The sequence below is a fragment of the Dermacentor albipictus genome, unplaced genomic scaffold (genome assembly GCF_038994185.2).
Source record: "Dermacentor albipictus isolate Rhodes 1998 colony unplaced genomic scaffold, USDA_Dalb.pri_finalv2 scaffold_20, whole genome shotgun sequence".
NCBI lineage: Eukaryota > Metazoa > Arthropoda > Arachnida > Ixodida > Ixodidae > Dermacentor > Dermacentor albipictus.
Genome location: NW_027225574.1, coordinates 18,491 through 39,256, shown reverse-complemented (window position 1 = coordinate 39,256; position 20,766 = coordinate 18,491). Strand labels below are relative to the sequence as shown.

Here is a 20,766-nt window from a genome sequence, read left to right as displayed (position 1 = left end):
TCATGTGCGCCGCCATTTTGCTTAATGCGTCGCCCATTGGTTAGGGCCGTAACTGAAGGGGACCTTGGCGCTAGCGTCGAAAGAGCGTCTGCTCGAAAACGGCCAATGGGATGTATACGAAGTGTCCGCCCCCTGGCAATACTGTGAAAGACAAAACTAACCTTTATTGGGCGAACCTGTGGCCACAAAAACAGGCCACACTTATAGCATAACGATAGCGGCGAACACGGTCAGCGGTCGTCGAAAATCTGATCCACGGGTTAAGCGCGTCGGCGTTTATACATCAATCGTCGAATGTTCCAGACTAATTGCTGGGATCCGAGTGTCTTCCACAAAGTTCTACACTATTCGCGTCGCGCAAACATGCAATCAGATTACACAAGTTTCGGTGACTGGCAGCGGATGGAACCATCGATAACATTCCAGAAACTTCCTATACGTGCAGGCGCGTCCTGCGCTGTGCGATAACGTTTGTTGAGCGGTGAAACGTGGTCAACCGAGAAAGATAAACATGCACATGTGTCAATATTCACCCTCTCCTATATTTTTCGGCACTTCTCGATTTGCAAGAATTCTCTTTTTGTGTTCTTTTGAGTTCAGTCATGACCCGTATCTAAAGAACGTATCGCTGAGGATTCAGAGTGCATAGTGGTATTTCTCTTGCTTAGAATGCTTGATCCAGTTATTTATACCGAAGTGTTTTCTTTTTTTTTTAGGACTATACAGATATATTTAAGTCGGCTGTGGCAGATATATCACAAATATTATCTTCGAACTGGATTACTTACAGGCAGACATAACAACCCCGAAAAATCAAAATGCGTAGTCAATTAATTAATGAAATTTTACAAATTAATTAACGGGACATGTTAGAACTTGCAAAGCCAGTGAGATTCCACGGCGTATATGGACTTAAAACGCGAATTCTGAATATGGGATCGGTTTCGATATATCACCAAACGCGATGTTTATCCATTTGAAACGCATCGACGACGTATTGCATCGTCTACAACATGCGAAGATCATTTTCTTTGTTAGATCTTAACTTCGGGTATTGGCAAATCGAAGTTGAAGAACAGGATCGTGAAAAAAACAGCGTAAAACGGTAGCATGGCGTCAATATGAGCTGTCAAACTTGCGCTGAATATGCACTTTTGTTCTACTGAGTTATCGAAAAAAAAGAAAAAACGTCGTTTTATGCGTGGAATCGCGAAAGTAACTGGACCGCCAATGTATTTCGTCGCGTCCGCCTTTGCAATGAATATATCGAAACCGGCGTCATCCTGATAATTCATTCCAAGCAAATACGCCCGGCGAACTCACAAGCTCCAATCCGCAAATTGCAATATGCACCGTAAAGTAGTTAATTGAAAGGATAATTTGCAAAATTGTGGTACTTAGTTGATTAGGTACTTCGATTTCTCGCTCAAGTTATGTCCGCCTCTTCGAGGAATCCAGCTCAAGGATCAGAATTGTACTATCTGCCAACAAGTTATTTTTGAACATTTTTGTAATTCTCTAGAGCCTAAAAAGAAAGGAAATAACCGGTATACATGTGCGTTTTGTTATCCTACAGTGTCAAGCAGGGCGTAGTGTTAAAAAGGAAAAATGTAAGAGGACGCCAGAAAGTGCAGAGAATTCACCCACACACAGTGGTGCTTTGAACAAGTCTATTCCCACCACCAAGCCGAGCTAGTGTTCTCCAGCCATGTGACTTCGAGCACGCGAACCATCTGATTCCGAACTTTCTCTGTTGCGTGGCTGGCGAAAAGTACACTAGAATCTCAGTAAACATAAATTCTGAAACCAGGCGCGTAGCCAGGAAATTTTTTCGCTGTGGGGAAGGGGAGCGCTGAGGTTTCATTATACCCTGTTAAGTTTACCATGCGATTCGTCCAAATTATTCCGGAGTCCCCCACTATGGCGTGCCTCATAATCAGATCATGGCTTTCGTTTTAGTTCGCGTTGATGCGAGCTGCAACATTAAGGTCTATTCGCTCTGTCGCTGCTGCTGCCGCAATTCCTCACTCCAGCATTTTGACAGCGAGTTTCCGTGGTCATCGAATGAGATGCGTTCATGTTTTCTTGTGCGCACGTGGCACCATGCTTGTTAACTTAGACTTAGTGAATGTGCCTATGTTTAGAGGTTCTACGGCCGATAAAAGCACTATCCCTACTTGATATAGATGTGCACTTATTTGCTATCCCAATCGATGCTTCGCCTTTCGGACGAAACTGCGGCTCTTTTTCAACTAGCTTTTACACTAACTTACTTTTTACACAACATTTCTGACAGCAGTATAAGATGGTGTATTACATATAGCGCAGCACCCCGGCACATTTTTATCGGTAAACGGAACTCCTGCTTGCTTATCGGAACATATTTCTCCGGTCCCCTTGAGGTTCCGTTCAACGATATTCTATATATATATATATATATATATATATATATATATATATATATATATATATATATATATATATATATATATATATATATATATATATATATATATATATATATATATATATGATACACATACTGTGCCACTGTCCAAGGCACTCAACGATCTGCTCTGCGTACTAGTATCAGCCGCTAAAAAGATAGACCGTAAGGCGCTTCTATAAGGAAACTGCATGGGCTTGTGACTATGTGAGCAACATTCACCTACAGTTGTGCGTCCAATGACTCTCCTTCCTTAGGAAGCTCTAGAAATAGCGCACTAAAGTATCCTTGCGTACCGAAAGCACCGCGTCATGGTTGCGTTGTTTCGAACTCCTTTTGCGTTTTTTCTGCGCCCACGCTGTAAAGCGTGGGCATACACTGCCCATTCCTCTTGCGCATTTTCTGCCGTTAAAATTACGGCACTATGACTGTAGTGAGAGAAAATTGAGATTTCGTTTATCGAGATTCTGTCTTTCCATGTTTATCGGAGAAGTTTCGTTTAACGAGATTCTACTGCATTTAGTTCACCTTGACTCTGTATAAAGATGGCTGTTGAAACCAGAGCCGTGTGTGTGTGTGTGTGTGTGTGTGCGCACACACATAGTTGTGCGTGTATGTGTGTGTGCGCGCGCGTTTGTCTGGATGCCTTATATGAGTATGTGTGCAAGCGTGTGTTTATGTGCGTGTTTGTGCATGAGTGTTTGTGCACGTGAGTGTGTGTGCGTGTGTGTGTACGTGTATGTATTGCGTACTTGCACGCTTGTCTGCGCGAGTGTTTGTGCGTGTTTGTATGTGTGTGCGCGTGTCTGTGTGCGTGCGTGTGTGCATGCCTGTATGTGAGCATGCGTGTGGGCGTGTTTGTGAGTATTTGTATGTGGGCGAGTGTGTGAGTGTGCTTGTGCGCGTGCTTGTGTGTGTGTGTGTGCATGTGTTTTTGCTTGTGTATGTGCATACCGGTATTGCGTGCGCATTTGTGCGTATTTTAATGTGCACGTGCGTGTGTGTACGTGTGTGTGTGTGTACATGCCTGTATGTGTGTGCGTTTTGTGCGTATTTGTACGTGGGCGTATGTGTGTTTGTGCGTGTATGTGCGTATATGTATGCGTACGTCTGCATGGTTGCGTATGCGCGTATGTGTGCGTGTGTGTGTTTCAGCGTTTATGTGTACATGCCTGTATGTGTGTGCATGCTTGTATGTGTGTTTGTGCGTATCTGTACGTGTGTGCGCTTGTGCGTGTGTGTATGCGCGTATGGTTGTGCGTGTATGTATGTGCGTGTTTGTGCATATTCGTATGTGTACGTGTGTGTGTGCTTGTGTGCGTATGTGTGTGTTTGTGCGCGTGTTTATATGTGCTTGTGCGCGTGCGTGCGCGCATGTGTTTGTGCGTGTGTGCATGCCTGTATGTGCGTGTTTGTACGCGGGCATGTGCATGTGTGCATGTGTGTGCGTGCGTGTGTACATGCCTGTATGTGTGTGTGCCTTTGTGCGCATTTGTATGTCTGCGTGTGTGTCCTTGTGGCTATACTTTTTGCTCAGTACTACTCGTTTCTCAAGAAGATAACGATGAATATGCTCCGCTCATTTCGCAACCCTCGTCTTTCACGGCATTGGTTTTGGTTTGTTTGTTCTTGCTCCGAGTATGTGGCCCTGATCTATTTCGAAATGTCTCTCCTAAGTTGTTTTTTCATCCACTTTCATTTTCATGAATTTATCGTTTCTTTATTTCGTTGTCAGTGTTTGTTGGCTTTTTATGATATCTCCTAAGTACTTGAAATTTAGCGAATGAATGACGAAATGTCAACTATTTAGCCCTGCCACGGCGCCGTCACACCGAAGGCATTACGGTATATTCAACGCGCGTGCACAACCCTTTTTTTTTCACGCAGAAAGGCGATCTCAAGGACGTTGCAGAGCTGATGGACGAATTCCCTGGCTTTCTGGGACTGTGCCTCCCGTCGGCGTGCACCGAGAAAGCAATCAGGGCCATCGGAGCTGGGGGTAGGTGCACGCGCCGCTGCTATTCGGGTGCGTCGCGTGAACCCAAGTGCCAGACTGCCCGCCTTGATCCGCCGGAAAGCCAAAAAACTACGCAGCGCGGGACGTGAAGAAAAAAAAAATTCACGTATCCGCATTGATACTCGAAGTTCTTGTGCGGTAACAATTCGTAAGATAATGTGCCAGCCAATCGTTATATAGGACAATATTAGTGACGGCGGCCGGCCTGTGACGAAAAAGCTCTTACGAACAAAAGCTGTGTGAATGAGTCGTGAACACCACGACACATTTCCGTCGTGGTGTTCGCCCCGGCGTCGGCGGAAAATCTGACTGTTATCGTGTGGTCGAAAAAAACATGCCCGTGGTGCATCAGCCTCAACACTGGTGACACAGAACCCTTTTCGGCCGTGATTACAGCGTGGTCGCACCGTCACGGTACAGCGCAATATGGGCGTGCCTTCGAAACACAGAGAATAAGTTGGAACCACTATCAGCGTATGGTCACCCGCCGCGGTAGCCTATAGGCTTTGGCGTTGCATTACTGTTAGCACGAGGTCGCGGGTTCGCTTCCCGGTCGCTGCGCCAGCATCTTGAATAGGAAAGTGGAAGCTCGGGCGAGTTGATGATTCAATATCGACATGTCTGCGCAGCGCAAAAGACGAGGACCGAAGATAGGACACAACACAGGCGCTGACCTCAACTAAGCTATATTTCTGACACCGCCAGAACTATATACTTTAGATATATGAGCAAAAGTAGAAAAATACTATTGCATGATGTCACACATCTCATGAAACCCTATCGCATCACAGCCAGACACTCGATTTCGTTTTTGGTGAGGGCGAGGGACGGCATGTTGATGCAAAGTGCACCCAGTCGCTGTATCTTGTCAGCGTCTATGATTTCACGCGTAAGCTGTTCGCGGTGTTTGGAGCATAGTTGAAGTCAGCGCCTGTATTGTGTCCTATCTTCTGTCCTCGTCTTTTGCGCTGTGCAGACATGTTGATTTCGATGGTGACAAAATGCAAAAAAAATCTTGTACTTATATTTAGGTGTACGTTAAAGAACCCAGGTGGTCAAATTAATCCGCTGTCTCACACCACGGCCTGCCTGATTGTATCGTAGCTTTGGCAGGCAAGAACCCGATAAATTAATTTAGTTGATCGTTGTGAACTCTCAGGCTAACAAATCAAAAGCGACCAGGGCCTGAATAATGTGACGATTATATTCCAATGATATTCCTTTTCGTGCTTCGTCGGTGACCAGAGCAATGCTTCGCACATGTTATCCGTGGGATCGCCCATGTATGAACGAGTAGATGATAAAAAGGAATAGAATCAAGAGAAAGAAATCTTTAATTTATACTGACCCAGAATGCGTTGTTGCGTCTTCGGCTTATCAGCCTGCATTCGTAAAGTGTTTTTGACCTGTAGCCTGTTCCTATATAAGAGTGACGCAGTCCGAGATGTAAGTACGCTTTGCATTCGTTAAGTGTTTAACCACTTTACGAATGCAAAGCGTACATATCGGACTGCGTCACTCTTATATAGGAACAGGCTACAGGTCGATTGCGCGTCGCACTCACATGCGATTATATGCGTAACATGGGCCGTAGTCACGAAGCTGTTCGTTCGTAAATGTTGTTTACCATTGTCCAATCGCCTTCTCTAATAACATGTCCAGCATCCTGATCGATTGTTTAGAGGTTGCTCTTACGAACAATTCTAGAATTGTTCTAGAACCGTTCAGCCAATCCCGCGGCCGTGCTGGACATATTAGTGAAGGCGCTTAGTCAATGGCAAAAAGCACTTACGAACGAAGAGCGTTGTGAATTTGGCCGCAAAGTGTTTTTCTCCATTGGCCGGCCGCTCTCGCTATTAATATATCCAGCAGCACGATTGGCTGGCATTTGCTCTTACGAACAGTTCTAGCGTAAGAACTTTTTTGTGTATACGCGCCCTGGTTTAAGCACGGTAATCACGCGTGACCGGCCTTTCACGGCATTGTCGAGCATGGCTAAAAGAACCATTATGTACTAGAACGAAGAGAAAACTATTTTTTTGCGACGTCACATTTATTATATACATCGATCTCCTGGGTATTTTTTTTCTTAGTATATCCACATTAACAATAAGGTATCATCCATGCTGTTACATTCGACCGGCGAGGGCTGGCGTTCTTCGGGGAAGCGACCGTCGGAAAGGCGCCACCATGTCTACTGCGGCGACTCGCTTTGAAAGGACGACCATACGTCAGTCCCCAACCGTGCGGCGCCGGGATGTCTAGACGCAGTCGGCGGACCATGTCTTGTTAGGGGATTCGCCGCCACCGTCACGGCTTGTTTGAAGCGGTGGAACTCCGGGAAGGAGAAGTTTTGTGGTGCCGTCTCACGGTTCTTAGAAGTCGTCAGTCAATGGACAGACGCGGCGACTATTGTCTGTGGAGTCGACACTGGGATCAAGAGGCGCCTGCTCGGGGCAGCACCCTTGTCTGCGAGAACCCTCTCACCTCGGCATGGTCAGTGAAACCTGTGTGGAAGTGAGTGTGTAAACCCTCCCCCTCAAAGGCTACGATGACTTTGGACGCTCCGAATTGGTCGACGGTTGGACGGCCGTTTTCCCTCAACTAGGGATTTAGGGAGGACAGAGTGTTTATAAGCAGCCGTGGCGCGGCTGCTGGGTGTGCATTCTCTTTCAGTCATGCTAGACTGATGAACTGTAACGTTCTCCTGTAGATACTGTAAATAAATCCCATATTCCTCGTTCTCGATGAGAACTAGTATCTCCCTTCAACAACGTCCTCAGTGTGGATAAGTTGGACGAAGGCATGGGCCAGCTGCCATCTATTTCATGCCGGACCCCAACCATTACAGTGCACATCAGAAAATGAATAAAAGAAAGCTGCTGCTGATAACCGCACAGATAAAGTACTATGCACATATGGACTATATGTGAGAGTGATAAGACTTCTGTGCAATAAATTGATGCATCAAGCTCAGAACAACAACTTGACGAGATAAGCAATCTAATTATTTTAGGCAGATTACAAGTTGACAGCATGCTCAATCCTGTCATGATTTATTATCTGTACTATAAGCAAGAACTTGCACATAAGCAAAGGATGAACAGCGTAAAACCAATTGCAGATGCACGCAACTTGCACGGCTGCCTACATTATTTTTATTAGTCATTGCCCAAACCATCCGACTAGACTCCGCACTTGCCTCAAGTTTCACAGCGAGCCTTTCCGAAGATCACTTTTGTAAGCGTTTTTGTAAGCTGTGACAATGATGTTATACAGCTAGTTCATAATTCATTCATAAGGAATCAGAAGGGTCAAATTTGTGCTACATCGTCAATGACGTGGTGTATCTGCGTTATCGGGCATCATCACTGCGTGCCCAGTGGGTCACTGCCATTTGATGTCGCCCCGTTCATGCCTCAACACCCCTTTATCCCAACCCCATTAAACATGTACGCAATCGAATTAAGATATCTCATCCATATTTAGTTTTACTCACAACAAAATCCTCCTCCCCCTCCCCTGTTCCAGTTCTGTATTACGTTTCGCAACTGGGTATGAAAGCACCAGACGTGAAGATGGGCATTGAATTAGCAGGATGCGTGACAAAGGACAACCTCAATACACATGAACAGTCCTCTACCTTGCTGGCTGCGTCGTAAGTATACTGCTTTACATTCCCTCAGCGCAAAATTTGCATCCTGCTTTTTTTTTTGCGCGCTCCTTGGTACTAATTAATTGCCGTGGAACATAAAAATGCTCAAAACAAAATTAAACTGTTGACCTCTCACATTCGCATAGCGAGTTGTGTGCACGGGGCTGCGCTGGGCCTTGCGCATTCGGCGCACTGGCCGGGAATATTTGGAAGCTGTTTTTTTTTTTTTGTCCATGTGCACTTGTTCAGCATGCCCTGCTACGGTGGCTATAGCATAGCCCTGCTCTGCCTACAGAGCGGGAGCACTAAAACCGACCGCGTGCTCTGGTGTGACGATCACGTGTTGGGCCTATACGTTTGGCTTTAATCGTGTTGTGCGATGCTCTCTCCTAATTCCCTGCTTCCGCCATGGCTAACGCTACGATCGCTGTCAAGTGCTCAAAGCATAATCCGTTGCTGGAAAATATACAGGGTGATCATTTTTAAGTCTTCTAGAATTTTTTTAAGATCGCGTGCAGCAGATAGCACAATTCTTGTCCTTGAGCTGGATTATTCGAAGAGGCAGGCATTACTAGTACGAGAAATCGAAACGCATATTCAACTAATTAACAAAAGTCACTAATTAATTTTTAATTAATTGCTTTACGGCACATATCGCAAGTTATCGTAGCCAGTGAGCTTGCAAGATGCATCCACTTGAAATGAGCTTCCAGGATCACAGCAGTTTCGAGATATTATTTCCCAAAGTGTGGAACGAGATACATCGGCATTCCCGTTACTTTGGTGCTTAAATGCATAAAATAGCGTTTTGTTAAAAAAGTAAGTGGAACAACAGTACATTTTTACGGCATCTTTGATGGCGCATATCTCCAAACTGGCGTCACTCTGGAAATTAATTCCAAGTCGATACGCCTTTTAAACTAACCAGCTACAATTCGTAAATTGCATCTTGTGCCGTAGAGTAATTAATTCAAAAGATAACTACTGGATTTTTAATTAGCTCAAAATATGTTGATTTATCGCGCAAGTAACGCCCGCCTCCAAATAATCCAGCTCGAGGACTAGAATTATGTTATCTGCAACAGGCTATTTTTAAAGATTCCATATAACTTAAAATCGCAATCACCCTGTATGTGCCTAACACGTAAAAAATTCCGAGAAATAAGGACTCAAGATCTGCAGCGAGATCCATTGTTGCTCCAGTTAGCACTTTTTTTATGTACTGCATTTTTTCCCGCAGTGCGAAAACCCATTAACTGCAACAGCAATGCATTTTGCTACAGGTCTTGAGTTTTTGTTTCTCGAAACTAGGGCGAGGCACATAGGAGAGGAGGAAAATAGAGAGAAAGACGGGGAGATTGACCAGTGTAAGTACAAGCTGGCTGTGCCCTGTGGTGAGAAGCCCCCGAGTGAGGCACATGGTCTGTATCAAGAGGTTATGCGTTGAGCACTGCGGGCTGGCTTCAGTTCTGAAAATACAAAATGCCCTAAGGTTATCGATCAAGGAGGTAACTTGTGAAATATAGTCAAGTAATATTTGTAAATGGGGATCATCGCACAAATTCTGATTTCCGCCACTGTTGTCAAGCTTGACCAGCAAAAACTATTAGGTTTTTTTTGTCGGATCTCTCAAATATCTAAAACAACATATATCTAAAATATCTAAAAATTCAGGCTTGAACACATGGTCTATGTTCGTCACGAAGCACTGCTCTCGACAACCGAAAAAAAAAGGGGGGGGGGGCAGGATTTCTTCTACAACTGTAGTTCTGCTGTTCCTTTACAGAATCATTGTTGGCATTCTGCTCGTACTAGTCGTCTTGGGAACACTAGTGGACGCCATGTTCCTCATGCTGGTCAACAGAGAGTTCGCCGCAAAGGAAATAGTCAAGGCTCATTCTTACGAAATCAGTGAGTATATACAGGCAACTGCGACTACTCTAGAGTCCATCATTAAAGGATGATTCAGAACGACTGCTAAATGGCAGTTTTAAAGAGTACAAATAGCCAATCGCCACTTTGCGCTCGTTCCTTATTGCCATTGTCTAGTACCTACCTCTGTATTTTTATTTTCTAAGGAAAATCTGTTTCCTTGAAAAGAAACCAAAGGTACGTTCTAGCGCATTCAGGCTGTAAACTATTCTGACTATAATTCATTCAACGGTATGGAAGAATAATTTGGAGGAAAGATGATAGTGAGAGTAAAGAATAAAAATTAACAACCGTAAACGTTTTCTTTCTTGTAGGAAATCGGATGCACGCAGTGCGAGACACATATTTAGCTAAAGTCTAGCGCCGAGGTTCCAAGGGAGAGTAAAACCGAAACATTTAGACCCAATCAAATTACGAAATGGACCCTCAAGAAGCCTTTCTGTTTTGGTTAAAGATCGTTGACAAAAAAAAGGAAACATTGCGGCGAATAGACTCACTTTCCTTGCAGAAATGGCAAAGAGGAAAGATCAGACCCGCGTAAATACAAAGTTAATGGCCGGATACGGCAACGTTACCGAGTAAACTGAATCCGAATTCACGAAGCTTTTGTTCGTAAATGTTATTTGCCATTGGCTGTTAGCCTTCGCTAATTAGTATGTCCAGCATCAAGATTGGTTCTAGCGTTTGCCCTCGCGAACAACTCTAGCCTAAGTGCCTTTTGTGAATGCGAGGCCTGAAAACCACTGAAATGCTGTGCTAGTCGCTTCGTTCATCGTGTTCGTAGCCATCTTTGGCTCATCGCGCCATTAAGCGTGGACGGCTGTCTGGCCGAGTATAAACTGAGCCGATACCAAAAAGAGGGTCGAATCAGCGCTATATGCCGATTTCGGCGACAGTGTAATCAAAGGTGGTAACTTGGTCGGCCGATCATGATACTAATACAGCACACGTCTCCTCGCAAAGGCTGTATAGTGTGGCTCGTAACGCGAGCCGATCAAGGAGGTAGTGCGACGTCACAGCACGCCTCGTATATAGCGTTAGCCAGCAGAGCTAACCAGAAAGTGACGCCAGCGTCATATATCTCAGCAAGGAAGCTATCGCTTGACTTTCGCAATCATCCTCCGACGGCTTCCACCCATTTTTTTTTCTTCCGTGCCTTTAGTGCATCCTTCTCTGCTAAACTGCCAACCAGCCAGAACTACCAGAATTATTCATTCACGTTACTAGCACTCGCCTCTCTCTACCTGACGCGCGCGCAGATGCGGAGAACCACTACGTGCAGGTGCTGCGCTCGTTCTCGGCCTACCGCAACTTCCGCATGCTCATGAGCGGCCGCCACGGCAGCAAGACGCTCGCGCCCATGGCGGGCATCACCTCCATGAGCTTCGTCTGGATCATCATCGGCAGCACGCTCATACTCAGGCCTTTCAACCTCTCAGGTATTTCCGGCGCTACATTTGCGCAGAGCGAACGGGGAATGCAAATGACGTTCGCATAGATAGCCACCCAAATCACATTGGCTTCCGCATTTCGATCTGTTTCTTTTCTGTCTTTCTTTTTTTTTTGAAAAGCTGAGTAACAACATACTACCTGTTCACTCTATCTGTGCATTGTTCGGGCAACGAAGTCAAAACGCACGTTCATAGCCTAGACGAGCGCATAGAACTGCTAAACGTGCCAATCCCTTCCCCTTCTCAAATAAGGCATCGTGGGAGGGGCGCAAATTTGCCTCGTAACTTCTCGTCTCCTGTAGAGCTCACAGATAACTACGAATAACTGGAAATTCGGGACAGACCTATGTTCGTTGGAGGGGTCAAGTGCAGAAGTCAATGAAATGGCTCCTGCATTTGAGACGGTACTTCCAACTTTGCAGCTATATAGTGAATGTCGAGCTAACGTGAGTGGTTGAACGCACCGAAGGACGAGAGAGAAAAGTAGGTTTGGGGGGAAAGGCACTGCTGGAAGGCTATAGCCTCCTCCAGCCCCTTTCCTTCCAGTCACACGCCCATTATGGGTCGTCCGGCACGTTCTCTAGGCAGACACAAAGACGCGCTTAATTAGTTCGCACTGCTGCTGTTGCGCTCTCGAACAAAGCGAGCGCTGCACGGTAACTGACACACAACTCCTCCTATCACTCGCTCTCTGACATCACCGCGCTAACCTAAATGTAAAAACGCGACAGCGTAACGATGTTTCTGCACTTCGGTTCTAAAATGCGCTACAAAATGGATCGCGTGCGCCGCACTGATTCGCAGGAAACCTGAAGTCGTTGAGAGAGGTCCTGAACGATCCTCCGATCCAGTTCGCCATCAACAACTCCTTGGCGATTGACGCCATTGCTACAGTCATGTGAGTACAAATTGAGGCGCGGGACTGCTTCCTGCGCTCCGCGTTATTATTTTTTTTTTTTGCGTGCTGCGAATCGACGCAAGTAACGTCCACATAACCGGTGTGTACGAGAAAATCCTGCAGTCAACTTGGGAACATTTGTCACGGTTTCCCTGGTAAAAACACGAATGATTCACTTGAACAACGCACCAGGTATTTAGGCGCTTCGTGTTTTTCACTATCACAGGTCTCAATAAATGCGTTGATAGGTGTTGCTGTCGTCCCTTTTCGAGACAGCTGCGAGGATAACCTGCATGCGGAGCAGCGCGACACTGATCAGTCGAAATGTGCTGGATCTCGCGGCAAAGTGTCCCTGCAAATTTCACCGAGACTCGCAGATATGTTTGATACATACGCCGGTGCAATTTATCTGGTATACCAGTAGAGTCTTTATATGATATTTCGCATCAATTAGAGATAGACTCGTCACTCGTTAGCATCACGGCTACCCCTTTGTGTGAGATCCGACAAGTAGCAGGGGCTGGTGAGTTGCTCTGCAGCATATGGGATGTACTGATGCACATATGGCCGCCACCGCTGCGGCAGCATTTTGATGAGGGTGAAATGCAAAAAAAGAAAAAGAAAAGAAACGCCTGTGTACCGTGTGCACTCAGTGCACACGGTACACGGTAAAGGTACACGTTAAAGAACCCCTCGTGGTCAAAATAATCCGGAGTGTTCCCTAGTATGGCACGCCTCATAGTGACATCGTGGTTTTGGCACGTAAAATCCCAGAAAAAAAAATCGCTCACACCAGCCATGTTTGGCACGTGAAACCCTAAATGTAAGTTAATTTAAATGCACGTACATTTTTTTTTTCGTTTCGTTCAAAAAATGTACCGTGTTTCGAATATAACCCTAAAGCGTAAGCTCTCTGATCGATATTCCTCCGGTTCATTTCTCCTTCACTGACCTTTTTTTTTTTTTTCTCCTTCCAGTGCCATTGCCATAGCGTACAACATTGTGCGATCTGTGCGTCGCTGTGGAAGCCAAGAAGACTGTAGCGCCGGGAGGTACTTCCGATGCGCCCTCACAGCTACCAAGTACTTCTTTGTCGGGTAAGCTTTATTTTGCTCTTAAGGCGAAAATAATAACTATACGAGCCATATTTTATCCTCAAAAAGTTTTCTTTATCCTTAAGCGCTCAGAGGGTGTTCTAAACATAGAACACCCTCTAGAACATATATTGGTCTGGGGACACACACGTGCTGTCCCACAATAAAACACAAGCGATCATGGCCCAGAGACGGAAACAACGTAGTCTGGCAGCCGACTCTGGTTTGTGACGCGGGATAGTCGTTACGCGATCTTGGAGAACTGGCACAGCTGCAAACAATACACGGAGACAGAACGTATACAACGCCGTGCAAGTGCGTGCACGTCTGTGTGTGCATGCGTGTATGTATGTGAGTATTAATACAGGGAAAATTAGACATCCACCCGTTCGTAGTAATTGCTACAAAGGAAACCCATACGGGTTCCTCGAAAGAAAAGGCTCGCAGTTGAAGAAAAATTCGTCCTGCTCCGGTACTCGAATCCGGGACCACCGCTTTCACGGGCCAGCCGCTCTACCATCTGAGCTAACCAGGCGGCTAGCAGATGGTAGGGCGAAGTCGAATTTGTCAACAACTCGAAGCAAAGGGAAGAGTTTGACGAAATACTTCTGCGGAAACCCGCAAGGTGGAGAGAGCTAATTAATATAGGGAAAATTAGACATCCACCCGTTCGTAGCAATTGCTACAAAGGAAACCCATACGGGTTCCTCGAAAGAAAAGCCTCGCAATTGAAGAAAAATTAGTCCTTGTCCGGGACTCGAACCCAGGACCATCGCCTTTCCGGGGCAGCCGCTCCTGGGCATGTAATGGGGTCGGTATGGGTAGAAGAGAAATGTTGAAAACCCTTCATCCCGCAGCTAGAAAGTAAGAAGAGTGGTATCCAAATTTTTCGTTATTAACAGACACCCTTCGCCAAATACCTCTGTGCTGATAGAGAAATGTGACTTCGTTTTGCACTTGCAGGCTGCTGCCAATGTATGTGTTACTATTACTAGTGATTAATGCCAAGTTCCCCACCCTGGGCAACGGGCCATCATGGGCCATTGAAAGCAAAAAATACTTGTCACAGTGTGAAAAGAGCTGGCAGTGGAACGTGCTCTTCATCAACAACTTCTTCCCTACAAAAGAGCAGGTAAGGCGGGGAAGTTTCCTTGTAAAGATCAACTGAATCACACAAACAATGAACAAACCGCCGTGGTTGCTCAGTGGCTATGGTGTTGGGCTGCTGAGCACGAGGTCGCGGGATCAAATCCTGGCCACGGCGGCCGCACTTCGATGGGGGCGAAATGCCAAAACACCCGTGTACTTAATTAAATTAATTTTTCAAACAATGAACAAGCACTTCGAGCCTTACCATAGGTTTAGTAATTAAGCAAAGAAGCCAAGCGTGAGTCGCAGAAGTGGGTCATATATATATTTCTCTCTTTTTTTGCGGAGCATGAGCATGGAATAGGAGGAAAGAAAAACACTAACCCGAGAGCTTGTGCTGGTTTCCTCCTCGTAGATTTTTTGCACTCACAATATTTGCGAAACCCGGACGTTGTCGTGTATAGCGCAAAGTACAATCTCACGCATTTTTATTCTTAATGAATGAATTCTAGGGTTTTACGTGCCGAAACCACGATTTGATTATAAAGCGCGCCGTAGTGGGGGACACCGGATTAATTTCGACCACCAGTGGATCCTTAACGTGCCCCCAATGCACGGGACAAGGGCGTTTTCGCATTTCGCCCCCGTCGAAATGCGGCCGCCGTGGCCGGGATTCGATCCCGCGACCCCGCGCTTAGCAGCGCCACACCATAGCCACTACGCCACCACGGCGAGTAGTTTTATACTTAAAGCCGCACATTTGATGATTTTGATCTGAACGACAAATTTACATTTTGCATTCAACCTTTCGTTCTTTCTTTCGTCTTCTTTTTCCTTCTCCTTTTTCAGTGCATGCCTCACACCTGGTTCCTGGCCTTTGTCTTTCAAGCTTTAATCTTCAGCATTGCAATGGGATTTCTCCTCGTACGGTGAGCATTGCGTATATTTCGAGACTTTGCGAACGGAAGAAAGCTGGTCATTTGATGGCGTTCGGTAGCCGAGAGGTATAACTTAGGCATTCAGAAAGGATGTAGCAGAGCAGAAAGGTATGTCAACAGTTCACGCAGCGATGATGTTACGATGTGTCGCGAACTGCCAGTTGCGTGAGAAAAAAAATATTTTCGTCCGTCTTCGTCCCAAAAACGTTATTTCGGTACAACTCCTTGTAATAGCAGGTAAGTCATGCAACCAATCGCGATGTTCCGCATATCATTAACGAAGGCAGATAGCAAATAAGAAACATCACTTACGAATGAAAAGCTTTGAGAATTCGGCATTAAGCTTTGCGTTCCCAAATGCTGTTTATCACTGACCAGCTCCCTTCATTAGTATTGTCTAACATGGCGATAGGCAGGCAGCTGCTCTTGCGAGTAGTTTAAGCGTAAGAACTTTTTTTGTAAATACGGGCCCTCTTCTTAAGAGCGTTCCCTCATTGGCAGACATTCAGGCGCCTGCCAGTGATGATAGCGATCGGAATGATAGTGAGACTGTTGTTACTGTGAAGTTTTGTTAATACGGGCCCAGGGCCCGTATTTGCAAAAGAAGGACTTGCGCTATGGGACTGTTCGTAAGAGCCTGCTGATCGTGATTTCAGACGTTATTAATTATTAACGAAGGCGCCCGCCCAATGGCAGACCGCTCTCACGAACAAAAAAATATGTGAATTCGACCACAGTTACGTAAAATCTAAAGAGCTGTGTAATGCGGGGGGCCGCCTTCTTTTATCACATTTGCCAATTTCATCGCGCCTAAAGCTGCAACTCAAAGAAATTCAACTAGCTCGCCTCCTGTAAGATGAGCACTGCTCAGAACTGCTGTGGTGTTAATGAGCGAGAGAGAGAGAGGGGGGAGAGGGAGGGAATACAAAACAAGAGAAAATGAAGCGGTAATGAATATGTAAATCATAATAATAATTCACTGTGCCTGGACAGCGTAAACGCAGCACTATAGTCAAACTGTGCAAGTGACAAGTGCTGCCGCCGAGTGATGCTTGCTTAGTTTTGTGGAAGCTTTCGTAACTCGTCGCATGGCGGAAAACGGCGAATGAAAATCAAATCATGATCCCCTAATACGTTTCTCAGTGACTGATTATTATGCAGCAGGCGCTCGTAAATTCCCGAGACCCTTTTGCCTAAGATAAATCAATGGTGAGATTCGAGTTTGTGAGCGCGAGGTCTCAAGTCAACTTGCGCAACAGGATCATGAATCCAGAACTGGGAGTATAGCGATTAACATCCTTTATTATTATTATTATTATTATTATTATTATTATTATTATTATTATTATTATTATTATTACCACAGTTACGTTTCTTTCGTTCAGTGCTGTCTTCGGCTTGATTGTTTGGATGCCAGTGTTTCTAAATATCTTATATTACAGAATACTCGTCCTCGTTTCAGGTTGCCCAAGTTTGCGATGGCTACACTGGGAGTATGCATTTTTGCATGTTCGGTGACAACTTTTGCGATAAATAACGCCAACGACCTGGGACCTACGGCCTTGCTCCGCGAGTACAGACCAGGGTAATGATAGTGCATTTAACTTCATTATTTCGTCGGATATGCGCACTTGCATACGCTGCTAAAATACATTTTACAGGCATTGCCCAGGGAGGACTTGCCCCTTTCGTAGAACCACTCGAGGCTGCTCTGAATATAGACTCGTGTTCTCGTAGTAATTAGTACGTAGTAGCGTTCCGCAAAAAAAAAAAATATATGAAAGAGGTTCCCGCCACTCGCGATAACAAGCATATCATTAGCCAAGTCAAAGGAGAAAGAAATTGTCGTTCATCCGACGGTATAACACGAATATAATTATTCTTGGCTGCCGCTCTTCTAAGAGAGTATGAGTGTGCAGGTAAAAGAAGAAAAAAAAAACTAGTTGCTTATAACTCACGCTTCGGATCTAGCGCCACAACTCTGCCATATCGGCTTGCAATTGAAGTTTTGTCGTGAAAATCGACAACACTCGCGAACGAGCGACGGAGTGTGCGAGAGGCGACATGCCGATGTTGTCACACCATTACCGGAACGCAGGAAGGATTACAAGGTCAGCGGTTCTCCGATTGTTCAGCCCCCACTTTGATGTTGGCTTTAAACACATTTTTTTTTTTTTTAGACTGAGCAATCAATGCGCCCTATACTATAGCTCTTAAAGAAGCATGTCGTGGCCCGCTTAACAGGGATAATCAGAAACAGGGAAACCAAAGTCATGGGACGCTATCAACCAGCCCTAAAAAAGAAAGCGAATAAAATGCAAAATAACGGAAAAGGCTTACAATGTAGTTTGGATTTTCGGGTAAGCAAAGCAGCTCGAGGACGTTATTTCTAAAGCTTCCTAATACCAGCCGCTGTTCAGTGCTTCCGAACAAGACATCGCTAGTACCGAAACCCGCGGCGGAATATACGTTGTGCGACGTTCAAAACATCAATAAAGTATTCTATCATAGCCTTACCGTTATGACGTTACCGATAAATCCTGTCACCAACTGCACATGCGCAATATTTGTGTCACCTTGACCTGGTTTGAGTGCGGTCGAACGCTGTAGCAGAAGCCTTAGCGGTATACAACGGTAACGCTATGGTAAGATACTCTATTGTAAGACAAAAGTCATACACCTAAACTAGTACGAAGCTTTGAAAGAAAGTACCGGGCGGATTAGAGCTATGGCTTCACTCAGACAGAGGTACGCTGTAATCTATGTTTTCTGATAAATAAGTGTGACCGCAGGGTATACAACGAAGCCGAGACTTTTCAGCTACCCACCAGTGAAATACTGCACCTGAGCTCGACAGTGAAACTTCCTTTGTGGAATCACTACATATGTCCGAATAAGCAGCCTGTCGTAATGGCTTTAGAAAGAGAGTAGGTAACGTTATATTTAGATATGCGTATTTATAGTCTGCGAAGAAAAAAGAAACCCGTTTGTCTTGCATCACCCGAGTACCTATTTTTTTCTCTTTTTTTTTGCCTCTCACACCATTTCAGCTCTCGTCACGCCTATCATGACTCAATCGAAATAAACATCTACACGCGGGGAGGACCGTTCTGCATTGGACTGATCGTTGGATACCTCCTCGCCATCAAGCCGAAGCTGAGGCTTAACAAGGTGAGTCACTGGAAGCAACTGGGGCGTCGGGATCTTCATTTTTCTTTTCTTTCGTTCTCTCTTTTTTTCTTAATGTGGTTCTGTTCTCTTTTCTTTTCTAGTTTTTAACTTTTTACGGTGAGCATATATGATGTTATTTTATGTATCGTTAGAAGGAAAAAAGAGCACTCGGTATCGACGTTGGTGCCGACGTGTCTTTCTAACATAATTTACAAAAACAAATAAAAAATAAGAAAGCTCAAATTTACCACTCTTTTGAATCAAGGTGATACGCCACGAGAAGCCTTTAATCAACGTGATCAGATGTTGGACTATATTCGCATCGGGTGCGCTGCCAGGAAGCCTTGTAGAATGAGGCCATAGTTTCAGTGGAAGACAGTTTGTGGACAGAAGATGAAGATTCCGAAATGCCCTGACCTCTACCGCTTGCGCAACGAAAAAAAAAATAAACGAAAACAAAGAGAAATGGTAAACCATTTTAGACTGGTACAGGTTACACTACATCAAAACTTCTCACTTAACAGTTCTTCAGCGGAAAAGGGAAGAAAATTCAGCTTATAAGTTCCTTGAATGTCGCGCCACAACTGGGACGCTTACGATGTTATTGTAACGCCACGGGTTTCGCGATGTGTTCGCGTATTCCCGCACTCTCCGAGCAGGAAATACCCGCCAAAGTTGGCAGGTTGAACCTCTCGTTTCCGAATTCAGTGTAATGTCTTCCTTTTTCTCTTTTTTTTTATTTAACAACTACGTCCAAGCAGAAACTGTCAAAAGGATGACGTCACGGCGCGTTTATGCGGTAACTTCAAAAGTGCCTCGAGCGGCCAGTCATACGGCCATTTTACGTGTATTCGCAGGCTACACTCTTAAAAAGGTTGCACCCTTTGGGGTGTATATTTGTCCCACAACAATAATCGTCATCTGCCTAGCTTGAAAACTCGGCGCTCGCTACTTTCCTGTCGAGAATGCTGCGTCACACTGATAACGGTTCGTGACTGGGAAGTACCGGGCTCGCAGCGTTAAAGAAAGGAAACGCGGGCAAGACAGATGACGATTATTGTTGTGGGACAAGATAAGCCCCAAAGGGTGTAAATTATTCTAAGAGTGTACACTCAAATGGTGACACCCTTAAGGGTGTAAATTACTTGTCCCATGGGTGACAGTCTTTTTGGGTGTATTGTGACACCCCAGGCAAAGAGCGCTAAGGAACACCCCACAAGGGAAAGGGTGTTAATATGACACCTTACCTGTGGTTGTTAAATAAAAAAGCATCTTTAAGACATGCATGTAAAACAAACGACACCCTTCTTGTATGAGTATAACACAGACACCACCCTCTCAATGTGGGTGCAGTATGGATACCACCCTTACAAAAAGGAGTTATCCCTGCAATTAAAAATTAAATTATGCGGTTTTGCCTGCCAAAACCCCTATCTGACTATAAGGCACGGTGTAGTGGGGGACTCCGAAAATTTGAAACACAGAGGTTCTTTAACGTGCACCTGAATCGAAGTATACGAGTGTTTTCGCATTTCACCCCCATCGAAATGTGGCCGCCGTGGCCGGGATTCGCTCCCTTGACCTCGTGCTTAGTAGCCCAATGCCACAGCCACTAAGCAACCACCACGGGTCTCTGCAAGTATTTTAGCATTCACTGCAGCCGTGTAATTAATAGACTGCCTCGGTATTGTAAATGCTGCCTAGCAGGCACGTACCGTGGGGGGGGGGGGGGGGGAGCCCGTTCCTCGAAAGTATTCGGCATACCCTCCCCCCCCCCCCACAATCCCGCCGACGCCACCACTCCTCACACACATTCCTAAAGCACCGCCAAATCAATCCTCACACTTGAAAGCTATCCGGCAGCCAACTTTTTGTAGCTTTTTTTTCACTCCTTTTGGATGGCGGCAGTCATCGGCCCCTCCTTGGTTGTGAAGACCAGTTTACTGATCGATTCAGTGCCCACGCGATTAACTCGAGGTGCGTTCAGTAGTCACCATCTGTTCAACGGTCACGCGCATCGCTGTTGCTTCGTTAGTTCAACCTTCTTTCTTTAGGCTGATTCAGGGACCAGGAAA

General features: G+C 45.4%; 1 protein-coding gene across 1 annotated transcript in view; it reads left to right on the top strand.

Annotated features, from left to right (window-relative positions):
- The window catches only part of LOC139052240 (nose resistant to fluoxetine protein 6-like), a 76,146-nt gene that overhangs the window by 50,679 nt on the left and 4,701 nt on the right, over nucleotides 1–20,766 (top strand). Inside the window, exons 4-13 of the mRNA XM_070529337.1 lie at nucleotides 4,334–4,445; nucleotides 7,995–8,121; nucleotides 9,905–10,029; nucleotides 11,310–11,489; nucleotides 12,306–12,399; nucleotides 13,377–13,496; nucleotides 14,457–14,625; nucleotides 15,432–15,511; nucleotides 16,983–17,105; nucleotides 18,571–18,691. Coding sequence (XP_070385438.1) covers nucleotides 4,334–4,445; nucleotides 7,995–8,121; nucleotides 9,905–10,029; nucleotides 11,310–11,489; nucleotides 12,306–12,399; nucleotides 13,377–13,496; nucleotides 14,457–14,625; nucleotides 15,432–15,511; nucleotides 16,983–17,105; nucleotides 18,571–18,691 — 1,251 coding nt within the window. The remainder of the gene's footprint in view (nucleotides 1–4,333; nucleotides 4,446–7,994; nucleotides 8,122–9,904; nucleotides 10,030–11,309; nucleotides 11,490–12,305; nucleotides 12,400–13,376; nucleotides 13,497–14,456; nucleotides 14,626–15,431; nucleotides 15,512–16,982; nucleotides 17,106–18,570; nucleotides 18,692–20,766) is intronic.